The sequence below is a fragment of the Aspergillus neoniger genome, assembly GCF_003184625.1.
Source record: "Aspergillus neoniger CBS 115656 unplaced genomic scaffold BO87scaffold_5, whole genome shotgun sequence".
Classification (NCBI taxonomy): domain Eukaryota; kingdom Fungi; phylum Ascomycota; class Eurotiomycetes; order Eurotiales; family Aspergillaceae; genus Aspergillus; species Aspergillus neoniger.
This window is the reverse complement of record NW_020291133.1, coordinates 1,035,259-1,050,285: the sequence shown is the minus strand read 5'-3', so window position 1 is coordinate 1,050,285 and position 15,027 is coordinate 1,035,259. Positions and strand designations below refer to the sequence as shown.

The 15,027-nt window shown below is 53.0% G+C and overlaps 4 protein-coding genes across 4 annotated transcripts; 2 read left to right on the top strand and 2 right to left on the bottom strand.

Moving 5' to 3' along the window:
* Positions 1-305: 305 nt before the first annotated feature.
* BO87DRAFT_373632 (uridine-cytidine N-ribohydrolase) lies at positions 306-1,904 on the top strand. The gene is made up of 5 exons (XM_025622595.1): positions 306-416; positions 466-473; positions 554-758; positions 825-1,141; positions 1,233-1,904. The coding sequence occupies exons 1-5, from the start codon at positions 365-367 to the stop codon at positions 1,773-1,775; spliced, it is 1,125 nt and encodes a 374-aa protein (XP_025483451.1). The 5' UTR covers positions 306-364; the 3' UTR covers positions 1,776-1,904.
* BO87DRAFT_192252 (mandelate racemase/muconate lactonizing enzyme family protein) lies at positions 1,879-3,328 on the bottom strand. The gene is made up of 2 exons (XM_025618491.1): positions 3,013-3,328; positions 1,879-2,957 (listed from the first exon to the last, which is right to left on the bottom strand). The coding sequence occupies exons 1-2, from the start codon at positions 3,186-3,188 to the stop codon at positions 1,982-1,984; spliced, it is 1,152 nt and encodes a 383-aa protein (XP_025483450.1). The 5' UTR covers positions 3,189-3,328; the 3' UTR covers positions 1,879-1,981.
* A 671-nt stretch (positions 3,329-3,999) lies between these two features.
* Positions 4,000-6,433, top strand: BO87DRAFT_373630 (GID4/VID24 family protein). Its single transcript, XM_025622594.1, has 3 exons — positions 4,000-4,258; positions 4,464-6,021; positions 6,072-6,433. The coding sequence occupies exons 1-3, from the start codon at positions 4,235-4,237 to the stop codon at positions 6,260-6,262; spliced, it is 1,773 nt and encodes a 590-aa protein (XP_025483449.1). The 5' UTR covers positions 4,000-4,234; the 3' UTR covers positions 6,263-6,433.
* Positions 6,434-6,834: 401 nt separating this feature from the next.
* Positions 6,835-11,749, bottom strand: BO87DRAFT_383661 (putative histone deacetylase complex subunit (Hos4); the record flags this gene model as incomplete). The annotated part of the gene is made up of 5 exons (XM_025624664.1): positions 6,835-6,959; positions 7,041-7,365; positions 7,808-7,821; positions 7,882-8,095; positions 8,147-11,749. The coding sequence occupies 5 exons, from the start codon at positions 11,747-11,749 to the stop codon at positions 6,835-6,837; spliced, it is 4,281 nt and encodes a 1,426-aa protein (XP_025483448.1).
* Between the last annotated feature and the right edge of the window lie 3,278 nt (positions 11,750-15,027).

Sequence of the window (15,027 nt, the reverse complement as noted above, 5' to 3'; positions counted from 1 at the left end):
GAAAGCAGGCAGAACGGGAGCAAAAAGAGTAGACCGTTATGATACCTAGTATGTACAGAGCAGATATAAGGAATCAAGCAGTCGGAGAGAAAGGCGCTCCCGGTGAGAATGCCATCAGGCAGGGGAAGCAAGAGCAGCAAGCCGCGGCAACTGCGACGGACTTGGAGGGATGACGCTCTGTCCCTACCGTATCGGGAAGGTAGGGCTTAGGGCTGATATAGACCCGTGCCCGCCGATAAGGCTTATCGGCACGGGGTTTTCTTATCTGTCTGCAATCCCCGCAATCGCTTTTCGCTGTCATCTCCGTCCCCTCTTTCTCCCTTTTTTTTTTTTTTTCCCTTATATCTTTTGGTAGCGCTATACAATGGCTTCCTCAGTGGACACGCCGATCCCACTGTGGCTGGACTGTGATCCAGGTAGGTACTTCTTTTCCATCCAAGTGTAGCTACGCTAACAAGCACTCAGGCCACGATGTGAGTATAATCTATGAGTCAGAGAAAAACAACATATGGTATACAAGGTTAACCACTCAGGAGTTTTGGCCCATATATAGGATGCTTTTGCCATTCTCCTTGCTGCACACCATCCCTCGCTGAAGCTTCTCGGTATTACCACCATTCACGGCAATGCCTCCCTGGAGAACACCACTATCAATGCCACTCGGGTCTTGGAGGCCATCGGCCGGCCAGAGATCCCCGTGTACCCCGGAAGCAAGAAGCCATTCTGCAGACCCGCTCTCCATGCGCCCAATATCCACGGTAAGCATTGCGCATGAATATTTGACTAAAGCAGAAGCCCGTGAGAATAACCTTTGCGAAATATAGGTGACTCTGGTCTGGACGGTACCGACCTCCTGCCCAAGGCCTCAACGGCCCCGATCACAGACAAGAACCCCATTCTGGCCATGCGGGATGCCCTCATGGCGCACCCCAAGGGTACACCATGGGTTGTTGCAACCGGCACACTGACCAACGTTGCCCTGTTGTTCGCGACTTTCCCCGAGGTTGCGGAGCACATTGCCGGTCTGACCATCATGGGTGGAGGTGTGGGTGAAGGATTCACCGACGCTCCCATGAGCAGACTCGAGGGACAAGAAAACAGAATTGGCAACGTAACGCCTCTTGCTGAGTTCAACATCTACGTATGTCCCCTATACTACCATCTCCCAAAGCCATCCTCTTCAAGAGACCGACCTCCTGTATCTACCAACTACTAACATTATATAAAACCAGTGTGATCCCGAAGCCTCCCAAGCCATCTTCAGCGACCCAGTCGTTGCATCCAAGACCACCCTGATTACTCTCGACCTCACCCACCAAGTCCTTGCCGACCAGAGCGTCCGGAACCTCGTCCGCCACGGCGTGGACGATGCCTCCGTCGAGCCCACCACCCTGCGTCAGATGCTATACGAGCTCCTGATCTTCTTCGCCAATACTTACGAAACCGTCTTCGGTCTTTCCACTGGTCCTCCCCTGCACGACCCCCTTGCTGTGGCGGTCATCCTGTCGACCTTGAACCCTGCCTACGCGAAGAGTCACCCCGACCAGGTCCTGAAGTTCGACGACCGCGGCGGAGAGCGCTTCTCCGTCAATGTCATCACGGATGGACTCCATGGAACTGACATTGCGCTGGTGGGCTCGCTGGGTCGATCTGTGGTTGAGGCGAACCCTAACGCGGTTTGCATTCCCCGTGGTGTGGATCTGGATGTGTTCTGGAATATGATCAATGACTGCATCAAGCGGGCGGATCAGTGCAATGCGGCAAGGAAGGCCTAATGATGTTTCTGCGGCAGATGTATGCAGGACTTCACTTCCTTTGGAGGCGATATTTGATATTAGAATATTGAGAAAAGCTTCTCAACGAATAGTACATAGATTTATTAGATAGAAGAAATACTGCATAGCCCATTTCATCATGGTGTCGTATAGGTCAACACTATCTATTCACGCTATGCTAAATACACTAAAGAATTTTAGCGAAGCTACCACTCGCGGATGCCCCCATCAGGTCCAAAGAATTCCTTGGGCGCCCAGGGTTCAGAATTTACCGCCAACTGCCTGACCAGCTCCTCATTCACGTCAATGCCCAATCCCGGCGCCGTCAGAGCATCCACGTATCCATCCTTAACGGTAAATACACTAGGATCCTTGACGTAGCTAGTAATATCATATTCGCCCGCTTCCGTATTATAGTGCATCCCCAGACTCATCTCCTGGATGACAAAGTTGGGAGTCGCCAAGTCCACCTGCATACACGCCGCCAAAGCGATGGATCCCAGGGGACAATGCGGGGCAATTGCAACATCATACGTTTCGGCCATGGAGGCTATCCGTCGTAGCTCGGAGATACCTCCGCAGTGGGCGATATCGGGCTGGAGGATGTCCACACTCGCGTCTTCCAGGAAGCGTTTCACGTCCCAGCGGCTGTAGAGGCGTTCACCGAGGGCGATGGGGCAAGACACTTGATCCGATAGCTGTTTGATGGCTTCGGGGTGTTCAGAGAGGAGCGGCTCCTCCAGGAAAAGAGGGCGGTGCGGCTCCAGGGCTTTGGCGAGCTGCTTGGCCATTGGTTTGTGGAGGCGGCCGTGGAAGTCGAGGGCTGCGTCTAAGCCCAGTGCTTTGACGGTTTTCAGCCGTTCAACGGAGGAGTCCAACGCACGAGGGGAATCGAGCCAGTTGATGTCCTCGGTGGCATTCATCTTGATGGCTTTGAAGCCTTGCGCGAGACGAGCTTTCCCGGCTGCCTCGACATCGGAGGGCCGGTCTCCTCCGATCCATGCGTAGACGGACAGTTTGTTCCGGACTTTGCCTCCGAGTAGCTGGTAGATGGGGACGCCAAGGCGACGGCCCTTCAGATCCCAGAGTGCGATGTCAATTCCTGAAATGGCGGACATGAAGACCGGGCCTCCGCGGTAGAAACCCAGACGCCAGGCCATTTGCCATATGTGTTCGATGTCACTGGTCACTCGAGATTAGTTGGATGCCTTGCCCAGCAGGGAGGGTGGATATGTACTCGGCTTCGTAACCCTGGAACCGCTTGCAGAGAGCATTTAATGTGCCTTCGACAGCCTCGGTATGGCCTTCTAGAGTACTTTCACCCCATCCGCATTGGCCATCTTCATCGACGATCTTGACGAAGAGCCAACGGGGAGGGACGCGGAAGTACTCGATGGACTTGATCTTGACCATGCTGGCGAGAGACTATATTTTGCTGGTTGATAATGGGTCGATCTGCTGGTTGGCTGGCAGGATGCATAGCGTAGCTGACACGCTGAGACAATCTGTGATATTTATGATCGTGAAGAGAAATCGGAGTTGCTCCGTCTACCAGGCCGAATTACCGACATGGCTCCATCACGGAGAGTATTGATAGATGGGTCTCGCAGTGGTGCAACTTGGCAACACGGCATCCGATCGACCAAGACCAGACCATGCAGGATGCCCAGGAATGAGATGAGATTGGCTTTGGCATGAAACGCACCGTTAAAGCCATAGTGGACTCGGCTTATAGACGGACGCTGTCATCCTGCATTAGTTCACATAATTCCGGGGGCGTGAGGTATTCAAGAGTGGAGTTCGACGAGAATCCCTTGCATGTTTCGCTAAGATGGATGGTATGGCTGTGCAGGACTTCCCCTTGGTTGGAAATAAAGTGCGTAGCGTGACGATTGTTGTAGATATCTACATGGTCTAGTGGAGTATAAGTATGGGGCACATCCGGGGTTGTGTCCAAGTACAGAACCCAGCGTTGGAGGATGGAACGGATGAACCCCGTCGTGTATAAGAAATGGTGATTATGTCAAGGAGAAATAAGCAGCGATGGAGAAATTCAGCAGGTACAAGGAAGGCATAAAGTCTCCCGAAAAGATTGTGAGAGAAAGTAAAGGAAGAAGTTCAAACGAGAAGTCGGCGAGGGGTGCCCGATTAGGCAATCCAGTGACTCGGCGGCTTTTGGATTTGCTTTGGAATCGAACTTCCTGCAAGTCAAAAACCTCATCATCTTCCTCACATTCTGCTACTTCGGCATCGCCGCTCGTCTTTTTGCACCCTTCCAACGGTCGGGAATTTATGTTTCACTCGCTCCAGCTCCTTGATTTGAGCTGCTACTTGAAAGGGGATTTTGTCTCTCCTTGAACCGCCTCCTGGTGGATGCGATCTCCCATCGTCCATCTTCCTCCCTGGCGGACTGCCTCTCCGCCGCCACTCGATCTACACCTGTTGCTTTCACTCAGATCATGCCCCCCGTCAACTCGCCATCGGTAAGCTGTCACTACTCGCTCTGGCCCTCCATTCATGTCGATTGTTCCTGCGTATCCCGTACCTCGGGACGGTCGCCACTTTGACTCTGCGCAGACCGTGGGATTGAGGTACCAAGCCGATGTTGTGACGTGCCTTGCCTGCTCGGTTGATGCCATCGACAGAAGAGTTTCGTTTCCACTCTAACCTTCTCTCCTTTTGTCACAGGATCCCCCCGCTCAGTCGTCTTCCGCTTCTTCGTTTCGGCCTTTGACCGCGCTCTCCTTGCCTGTTCCCTCGCTCCCCGCAGCCGTGTCCGATGACGCTCATGATGATAACGTGAGCTTTCTCCGATCTCGTGTGCGCTCCCCACCAGACTCGACTTCTTCACTCAGTCGCCAGCGCCGACGTCGACAGCAAATCGCGTCTGATTTCGATTTAGAGCCCATGGAGCTGGATGATCCGTCCCACTTGCGCATCGAAATCAACCGCCGCATCCCCATCGTGCGCCGTCAACGCGACGCCTCCGGCAACCCCAACTCGACCAATCTCCCCAACTACGAAGGTCAGATGTCGAATTCACGCTCTGTATACGGCTGGGCTCCGGCCTCCGATGACGATGACGATGATGTAGGCTACGAGCCGCTTCACGACAGTAACACCATCTCATGGTTCGGCCGATTCTCCGATCGCTACGCGGCTGCTCGTCGTCACGCGCGCCGGGATGCCGCTGGTCGAAGTCCTCCAACACTGCCAGACGAACCGTCTGATGGCAGTTCCAATCGCCAAAGCGACCCGGCTCTTTCGACAACAGAGGCTTTCTTACAGTCGGTGCGACGCCAACAGCGGGGTTCGCGGACACGCGCGCGGGCGCTTCACGACTATTTGTTAGAGCGGGAACGGGCTTCCCAGGATTCGGATGAGAGTCGAGAGCGACCAGGCCCTCCATCAGCCTCACGAGCATATCGCTTCCTTCCCAGCGCCCGGGGCGAGTCGCAACGATATTTGACGCACAACGACTTACGCGCTCGGATAAGCGCTCACCGACAGTTACACATGGACAACCCTCCGAATCCACGGTTGAAGGAGACCATCTTATATCTGGATCGCCTGCGGTATTCAACCTCGTTTGAGGAAAGTCTCACTTCAGCGGCCGCAGGGGGGTTTGTACATACTGATTTCCTCAACGGGAACGAGGATGACTTCATCCTCGATATCAGTTCGATAGCGCCGCCGCCGGAAAGTTCATGGCTTCGTCCGGGTATGGTCTTTTCGGGGTCGCAGCGGGCTGCCAGCAGTGCGAGCTCGCTTTTCGCACAACGAGGGCTCAGTCCGTCGGCATCCCAGGACCCCATGATTGTCAATGGGAGTGACAACAGTCGCATTAGTGTATATACCACAACAGGACGACGGTACCTGGCCAATAATATTTACCACCTGGGAGGTGGTAAGGACGAGAACTGGCCAGTCAAGGTCACCATACATAGTATCAACCCGGACGATATGACGCTGTCGGGTACCATGGAGGCATACAACATACCGGACAAAACGACCCCGGCGCATGATGCACATATCGTCACATATCTGGAGGGAGAGATAATCGATTTTAACAAACATACGCTCGAAACAAAGAACTTCAAAGCAGATGCGGAGATTGACAGTACATATTGGCGGGAGTTGCAGCCATTCAAGAATCTGAGCGATGAAGAACTGACGCGGAAACTCGTGAGCCGGAAGTGGATAACTGAGCAGTTATCCAAGCAGTGGATACTGATGAGATGGAAGGGTGAGTTCGATTGACAGAGGCTGTAAGGCCATACTAATAAGGCTCTACAGAACGCTGTTTCATCACGCCCACCGACTCCCGACAAGGACTGACGATTTCGGGATTCTACTATATCTCACTAAACCGGCAGACTGGACATATCGAAGGGTTATATTACGACCCGGGCAGCTCGCCATATCAACAGCTGTCACTGAAACCAGAGTCAAAGAAAATGGTGCGTCCCTCGTACGGGTTCCGCTAACCTTTTAAAAACAGCACGGTACAGCTGTCTGTCACATATGTCATATGTAAACTGCTAATCTTGGGGCCCTGCTTATATTATGGCGTTGGACGGGACAATGTTTGCATAGCCGGGTGTCATTATACCAGTATCAGCATTCATGTCAAATTGTGCAAATATTACCCAATTACCTTACACCAATCTACACATTGTGCATCTACACCCAGAAAGGAAAAAAGAAGTAGAGTACCATGATCCGTCGATTGCTTGATCCACGCTATCACAAAGTGAAACACCCAAATCGTAGCTAGATACAACAAAACAGGTGGGATAATATGCAGATAGCAAGAGACACGCACAGCAGCAGCACGCACGCACACCCGAGAGAGAAAAAGCCCAGCAGCCCGTAAAACCGAATTCACAAACCCCGTCCTTTCTCCCCCCCCAAAGATATCCCTTCACCACCACTAGACATATAGAATCCCCGCGGACCCTACACCACCGACCGAACCACACCACTCAAGGGGGTAAAAAAAAAAGTGTGGAAACCCCTTTCCTACCACTCCTCAGACTTTCACATCGAAGCGAGCAATTTACTGCTCAGTCTGGAAGTAGTTAAGGAGGACAGAGCGCTCCTGAGACTCCTCACCCCAGTCCTTAACGACGACGCAGGAGCAGTTGACGACCTTGCGGGCGTTACCCTCACGGTCGAGCTGGCCTATACCACCACCATTCGTATTAGCATTCGCCCCTCTTTCAACTCCACACCCAGGGAAATTCTCATAAAGGTATGACTTACAAAGACCAACCCACTCGCCAAGCATCTTTCCATCAGGGACCTTGATAAGGGGGATCTTGTGCTCAGAGCAAAGAGCCACAACAAGCTTCTTGTAGGCCTCCTCCTCGCAGCCCTCGTTCAGGACACACATGTGAGCCTGACGACGGTCCAGGGCCTTAGCGGCCTCGCGCAGACCACGGGCAAGTCCGTCGTGGATGAGAGAGATACGGAGAACTCCCTTCAGGGCATCCAAGACGGACATCTGGCCACCGGCGCCAGCGTCGGCCGAAACCTCGACCTCATCGGCGGCGACAACGGGGTTGGATTGGGTCTCTTCTCCGTCCGACTATAACATATATCAAGACATTGGTTAGTTGATTGATTGATTCATTGATCGTGGTGGTATGTTGTTGGTAAGGTAGCTGGTAGCAGAGGGGGGAGGCGCACCATTTTGATGATTGTGTTGTATGACGAGATGTCGGATTATCCTCAAAGAGTCGAGGTAGTTTGTTCTTGTATAGACTAGTAGGTGGTGGTGCTCGGCCTGTGGTGCGCGCAATTTTGGGCTACTTTCTCGCTAAATGTGTGCCCTACGCATTAGTCATGGTCACGTGAGGTGCGATAAGGTTAAGGTTGTTGATATGTCACGTGATTTGTGTGTATACTTGCGATACTGCGGTACTACTCATAATCATATACTGTTCATATGCAGAGAACATCGCTACGAATATCGCTACGAAATCCAAGACTGATTATCCAACGTCTCACATCAGGTATCATAGTCATACATCAAGAATTTCACCTGTACAGGCTAGCGTCAAGCTAAAAGAACGCTGAAGCACAAACAATTAGACGTATGTACTAGGCCGGCTGTGTCCATAGCCGTTAGTCAACCCATTTCCTCCCAAAAGCCCGGGCGCCTCCTCGATCGGCGTCCCAGATATATGTCCATTAGCCTGCGGCAGCTCAAGCACGGGCTGCGGCTTGGGTTCCTGATCAATGTGCATCTTCAAAAACTGTATGTCCAACCCGTGAAGGTGCGGTATGTGGGGAACGAGATCCATGAAATCAGACAGCTAGATACGTCAGCGCGTGCTCAAGCAATTGGTTTGTCAGGACCAACATACCTTAACCCAAAATACATGTTCCATCTCGAAGTATTTGGGTCGTGCTTCGCAGTCTTTTTGCATGATCTGTTCGAAGGACGAGCTAAGAAACTCCGTCTCTTCCGCTTGAACCAGCATCCTTCGTGTGACACGCCACAAGTTCATGCGTTGCGTAGGTGTTGCATTGCGTTTCTCCCATGTGGCATATTGAGATAACTGAAGATCATTCGTCGCCAGCAATGGTGCGACGAGGTAATTCGGAACCCATTTTTCCTCAGCCATCGCCGGTCCGCAGGATGGATCAAGCTGCTTCGTTTCAGCAGTCACCACTGGCATGAATTTCTTGAGCCATGCATGACTCTTCGCCAGTGGATCATTCGAGCCCACGAGATTTGCTGCGGCTCTGAGTCGACTGGGGAGGGCGTCTCGCCGGCGTTGTTCCTGCTCTTCCTGCTCCCTGCGCAGTTTAGCAAGGCGCTGCCTTTCTTGTTCGAGGCGCCTGTGGCGCTCGTCCTCGGCTTGCTTAATCCGCCGTTGCTCCGCCTCAATCCGCTTGCGCTCTTCCTCTGCAGCCTTCTCCTGAGCAATACGAGCCTCGCGCGCTACCCGCTCTTCCTCTTCTACTCGAGCCTTCTCCGCTTCGGCCGCTAAGCGTTCTTCTTCTGCCTGTCGCTCTGCCGCAGCTTTTTCGGCTTCTTTCTGCCGACGCGCTTCAGCTTCGGCTTGGGCTTGGGCTTGAGCTTGAGCTTGAGCTTCGGCTTCAGCCTTGGCTTTGGCTTCCGCCTTAGCCTTAACTTCCGCCTTAGCTTTAGCTTCAGCTTTGGCTTTAACTTCAGCTTCCGCGGTGCTTGTTGAGTCCTCCATGGGAATATCTTCTAATCCTTGAGTCTCGACCTTTTCCTGCTCCTCCTTCACGGGGTTCTTCTCTGCTGCCCTCGAGGGAACGTCAGGTTCCCTCGATCGTTCCCGTTTAGGCTCTACGGCCTGAGTGTCATCCCTATGACGGGCAGGAGTCTTGAGATCTTCCGAGGTTGGATGGCTCTTCTTCACACCCCCATTGGTAATGTTAGGTGTACCATCCTCCGACAGCACACGTCGTTTCTTCTTCTGGGTATCGCGCGGGTGCCGTTCGGCATCGGTATCACGGGATCGCGGTCGATCGGGACTAACACTGCTGCGTCCGCGTTTCAAATGCGGCGGTCCAGGTCTGGAAGTAGTGGATTCGGAAGGATCGGGGCGCGTCTTGGTATTCTCGTCTCTCCCCGAGATGGATTCGGACGGAGGTAAACTAGGGACTCTCCTATCACGGTCTGGGGGCCGTCCGGCAATTAAGCGTCTCCTCTTGGGAGCTTCATCGCCACGACTAGATTCGCCGTCCCTCGCAGAAGATCCCTTGAACCGAGCCGGTTCCGAACGCGACGCGTCCTGGTCGCCTGCTCCAACATGGGCAACCTTCGGACGAGGTGCACTGGATTTTTCCTTTCCATGAGCCATAGCTTCTCGCCGGCGCTCCTTCGAAAGTGCATCTTTAGACGAATCTCGACGGCCAGGGCTCGCCATTGCTTTCCTGGGCCGACCTCCCGGTGACGGTGACTCTCTGCGGCCGGTTCGCTTGCCTTCCTTCTCCCTTTCACGCACTCGTCGCGGAGATGAGAATTCGGCTTTGCGCTGCTTCTTTGTCCGGATGTAGTCGTCGTATGCATCACGCAGAAGATCGTATTCTTCCTCCCAATTATCAGCCCTACGCTCCCGAGACAATTCGAAGTAGGTACGGTCCTTGTGGAGACGGCGAGTCGGATTGAAACTTGGTTGAGCAAGGAGCAGTTTGATCACGGGAAGGTTGCCTCGGCCAATCGCTGCTAACATAGGGGTGTTGTATCCCGGCTTTTGAGAGCCGCCCGGTACAGGATCTGGATCCGGATCTGCATCGCCCATGCCAAGTAGAAGGGACAACACTTCATCGTGACCACCTTTGGCTGCGGCGATCATAGACTCAGGATCTGCCCTTTGCCCGACATTAAGAATGTTGGCAACTCCAGCTATGTCGCCCTTGGCAGCGAATGCCTGTAGATTCTCTGGTGTAGCCTTGGTCCACAGTAGATCATTCCGAGTAGCCTCGCTCCTGACACTCTTCCTTTTGCTCGTGATACCAGCATAAGGCGGACTTCGTTGTCCACTGACCGGTGGCGATTCACGTGGACTATTGATCGCAACCCGACGGGAGGACGTTTCCCTATTCCCAGAACCTGTTTGTTCTTCGGAGCGACGACTCGGGCGTGGGTTCGCCTTTGCTTCCTCAATCACGCGCCGGATCTCGTCGTACTCCTCCGAGTCTGAAGGAATCAAATCGCTGGGCTCGTCGCCTTCAGCATTGACTGCGCGGGGATTTGCACCGGCCTGAAGCAAGAGCTTGACAACATCAAGATGCCCGTTCTCAACGGCATCTATCAGCGGCGTGTCCCTGTCGATGTTCCTGGTCTCGACCTCACAGCCAGCCTCTAGCAAGAACTTGACAATGGACGCACAACCTTCCAGAGCAGCAATCTGTAGTGGTGTATTTCCCGCATTATCAGCAACATTGAGATCCTCCGGTCGTTCGGCATGTCGAGCCATGGCTACCTCCAACTCCTGGGCGGCACAGGCACGTGCAAGTCGCGTCCGGCCATTTTGATCTCGTTGTTTCTTGTGCCCCATAGGCCGTGCGGGAGACGCTGAAGCACCATCCACAGACGCAACCTTCCGTACATAGGCACTGGGCAAGGGGGACCCGCTGGTAGATGAGGAGACGGACTGTCTGTCTTCGGAACTCTGCCTGGGCACCCCAGAGATGAGCGGGGTGGGTGCCTTCCTCTTTCGTTGCAGATCGCTGCTGAGCTGAGGGCCGGATGCTGTCCGCTTATGAGAACGAACTGGTGAGACAGATCGATCGTTCGGTGTTGGGCGAGGGAGAGAAATCCCGTTCAAATCTCGTCGCTCCCGGTCGCGGGGGGCTGCCGAGTGATGTTGACGTGCATTTCGACGAGCATCCGCCTCCGCGTCGACACTCTCGCTGAAGCTGCGCTTCCTTGACGTTCTGGGGGCAGATGTGATCGGATGGGACGATTCGACTCGACTGGGTACCGTCTGGGGTTCCTCGGTCTTCTCAATCTTAACTATGGGGGCAGGTGGCGAGCCAGCCCTCCGCTGAGGGCTGGCCGGGCGCACCGGACGGTCGCGTTCACTGGGCACGTCATCATCATCGTCCGCCGATTTCCGCTTTCTCACTTGCAAATCATTAGGAGGAAGATCGCTCTCTGCGGCATCAGCATGGTCATTTGCATCATCACGTCGTTTCGATTCATGTTTTATGAACTTCCGTCTCTTCTCAGGCGACAGAGATTCGCGGCCCGATTGAATTATGGTTTCTGCCTCCGAGTCAGCCTTGGGGCTCGGTGGCCCATCGCCGTCCCCGACAGCAGGATCTACCTCTTTAGCGGGAGCATCCACTTCCTGAGCAACCGGAGGAGTGGTCCTCTTGGAAGGTGGATGACCCAAGGTAGACTGGTGGTTCACCTTGACAGCAAAAGCGCTTTGTCCGGCATCCAGGGAAGCTGGCAGGGAGGAGACAGCCTCAACATCACTCATAGCGGTAGCACTCGATTTCTGGGGGTTCTGCTCGTCATTTTCGGGGGCCGTGGCGGACTTGAAGACCCGTGGTCAGATACACCAGTCAGTTGCGCGCGGAAGCTGGTGCTCGACCACGCTGAACGTAAATAAGAAGTGACAGCTTATTTCCTTTCACCGGACGAAAAGAAAGGTCGGGGTGGTAGAGAGCGAGAGCGAAAAGGGTGAACAGCCGGGTCGATTGAAGAGTGGCGAGAGGGGCCAGAAAAAGGTCAAGGTTGGTGGTGAAGTCAAGAGAGAGGGTAGCGACAGGATAGCAAGTAGTAGGGTATTCGGTCGGGAGGTGTAAGAAGAGTCGAAGTAGTAATTAATCGGACAAGATGAAGGAGAAGGAGGGGGAGGGAGGGGAGGAAGAAGAGGGGAAGAAAATAAGAGTTAAGAAACTAAGCGGATGGTTTGGATGGGAGAGTTGGAAGGGGGGAAGAAGAAGTAAGTCGAGAGGACAGAAATAGTGGAAGAAAGAAAAGATGAAAGAAGATGGGAGAAGTTGAAACGGCCGACGGGCACTGGGATGGGCGAAATTACCAGGTAATGGCGGTCCCGTAGTGGAAGTTGGTAGCAGGACCAGGGCGGTAGGAGTAGTTCGCCGTCCGTGAAGTTAGTTGGGTCTTAGTGGATGGTTAGTGAAGATTTCTGGAGGATCCGGAGGGCGAACTAGCAACAAAAAAGGGTAAAAGAAATAAAAAGGGATTCAGAATAATCAGAAGTTGTTATGGAAATAATTGTGACTAAAAAGAAAGAGAAACTGGAGAAATAAGAATACAAATAAGAAAAATAATATGATCCTAAATGACAACAACAGCAGCAGCAGCAGTAGCAGCGACAGTTAGACAACAACAATAACAACAACAACAGTCAAGACCAAATAATCATAATAATGATGATAACAGTAATAATAGTAGTGCTCCCGTAGTTACTGGACTAATCACGCATTGGGGTGGAAACGACGACCCCGAGGGATGAATGATGATTGCTAGGAGTCATCCGCCGCCGCCGCAGCCAGCAGCAGCAAGCAGAAGAAATCAATCGATCGTTAGTTCATCGTTCGAGTCGTCATGGTCATAGTGGTCATAGTTAGTATTCGCCCCGGGAAACTTACCACCGGGGGCCTTGCCATTTGGCCACCGGCGGAGCAAATGCCTTTCGCTAGTTGGTTAGTCATAGATAGTCCCCCAGTCTGACCAAGTATGGTACAGAAATTCAGGGTATTGAAATTCATTTCGTGAAATTGAGGGGTGGGCTGCTGTTGCTGTTGCTGCTGTTGCTGCTGCTGCTGCTTCTTGCTGCTACTGTGGCCTGTGGAAAGTGTGGATTAAATTGAAAATAAATTCGATAAATAGATAGCTGGAGATGTGACAATTCGTGACCCGCGAAGTAAAGTACTTACGTTTATTCGAACCCCATGAAACAGCAAATGATGAGCAGTCAGGGAGCAGAAGAGAGCAGGTCTGTGTTGATTATTACCACACTGCCGTTTCCGCAGACTGAATACGGACGCAGACGGGATGTATCTACCCTATAACCAGGTACTAGTTGCAACTATGACACCTTGGAAAGATGGAATGGATGGAGACCAGTTCAGCTACTGCTGACCAGACTGACTTACCTTCCTTGATCCTTACGTACAGCGGGGGGGGGGCAACGCCAGTCACCATCCATCCAATCCCACCTCCGACGGACAAGTCCAGCTGCAGCCGTGATTGAAGCGACCCGACCGACCGGGGGAAAAGCCTGCTCTTTGCCTGCTGGCCTTGTTGGCCTTGCTGGCCGGTTCTGCCTGAGGGTCGAATGCGTCGACTCGCGCGACCCAGATCCAGAAACTCAAATGATTAGTACACAGTTTTTTAGTTAGTTAGTATCCTGCGAGAAGGCCCAAAAGCGGGCGGGGATGGGCGGTCAAGACCAGTGACTCTGTCGAGGAACGATGTGGCGGAAAAAAGATCTAACTGATTTTCCATATTCATTTCTTTTTCTTCTTTCTCTCTCGGTTTTCCTCTCCTTCGCCGGCCGGAGCTGACTGCATAGCGCCCACTTTTTTTGTTTTCTTTTCTTTTTTATTTTTTTTGGTCGGGTCACTCACTCTTGCGTCTGAAACTCGGGCTCTGGAACGGAGGAGACGGGGGGAGGAAGGGGGGAGACCACAGAATCGAAGGAAAAGGAAAGTGACGGGACGGGGGAGCCAGTCAAATGGCAGTCAGTGCCAGTTTAGTGGCAGATTGGCAGATGGACAGTCCCCTCCCAATTCTCGTCGCCATTGGGTCATTTCCCTTGGAAGCTGCGTAGGCTATCAGGCTAGGCATCAGCTCGTCCCCTGGTTTGACCAATTATTGATGGCCGAGCGACCCGGTTCTTGCTGTTTTCAGCCTAGAAGGGTTCTGCAAAAAAAAGAGCGCGACCCACTGGGCAACAGCAGATCTCCTCCCATCCTCGGCTGAGACCAGTCATCGCAAATGTTGCTTCCAGCTTATCGCCCCGCTTTGCCCCTTCCTCTTTGCTGCTGCTGCTGCTGCTGCTGTTGTTGTTGTCGCTGCTATGTTAGTTTAGTAGTGTAACTTGTTGTGGTGGTAATTAATGGTGGTGGGCGGCCTTTTTGGTTGGCGTTGCATGGGTGACTTTTTACTACCTCAACCCCCGTCCATGGATCGTCCGAGTCCTTTGGGACAAAAAGGGGGGTCATCTTGTGGTGAAGGAGTGAAAGAGTCAAGTTGTCCGGTGATCCGGAATGTTGGATTGATCCAAATCAATCCCTATTTTAAATACCGAGTATGCTGGGGTAGTACACACGCATACACATACACACACACACATACACACACCGGACGGAGGAGGAGAATTGAAGCTCCTCAAGTCCTCTCCTCCCTCCGGACCTCCGATGACCCGATCATTTGGGAGGTCTGTTTATTGCAGGAGGATGAAGAGGCCGCTCTAGTCTCGGGTCTAGCTCGCAAGCTGCTTCCTTCTCACGAGACCCTGGTGGATCAAACACACGCCGATTCCTACTCGGACGGGGAGGGCCTGTTTATGATTTATGACTGCTCATCTCGCTCATCCCCTTGGCTGTGGAGTGGTTTCGGTGGTTTTTGTTCTCCACATCTCGAGCTTTTTGAACGTGTCGCATCATCATGACAGCCTCTACCCTTTGTAACCGTAATATTACCACTTTACCAGAGCCTCCTCTCCCTCGCCCCGGTGCCATGATACCATCCGGTCCCGGGGCGCAGCTCGCTCTCTTTGCCTTT

Bases quoted from the DNA above. Each gene is read 5' to 3' on its own strand.
- BO87DRAFT_373632 (XM_025622595.1), top strand. From the start codon at position 365: ATGGCTTCCTCAGTGGACACGCCGATCCCACTGTGGCTGGACTGTGAT. The intron at 759-824 runs GTAAGCATTGCG...TGCGAAATATAG, and splicing joins CCATGCGCCCAATATCCACG to GTGACTCTGGTCTGGACGGT. The intron at 1,142-1,232 runs GTATGTCCCCTA...ATATAAAACCAG, and splicing joins TTGCTGAGTTCAACATCTAC to TGTGATCCCGAAGCCTCCCA.
- BO87DRAFT_192252 (XM_025618491.1), bottom strand. From the start codon at position 3,188: ATGGTCAAGATCAAGTCCATCGAGTACTTCCGCGTCCCTCCCCGTTGG. The intron at 2,958-3,012 runs GTACATATCCAC...TCGAGTGACCAG, and splicing joins TTCCAGGGTTACGAAGCCGA to TGACATCGAACACATATGGC.
- BO87DRAFT_373630 (XM_025622594.1), top strand. From the start codon at position 4,235: ATGCCCCCCGTCAACTCGCCATCG. The intron at 4,259-4,463 runs GTAAGCTGTCAC...CTTTTGTCACAG, and splicing joins CCCCCGTCAACTCGCCATCG to GATCCCCCCGCTCAGTCGTC. The intron at 6,022-6,071 runs GTGAGTTCGATT...AAGGCTCTACAG, and splicing joins GATACTGATGAGATGGAAGG to AACGCTGTTTCATCACGCCC.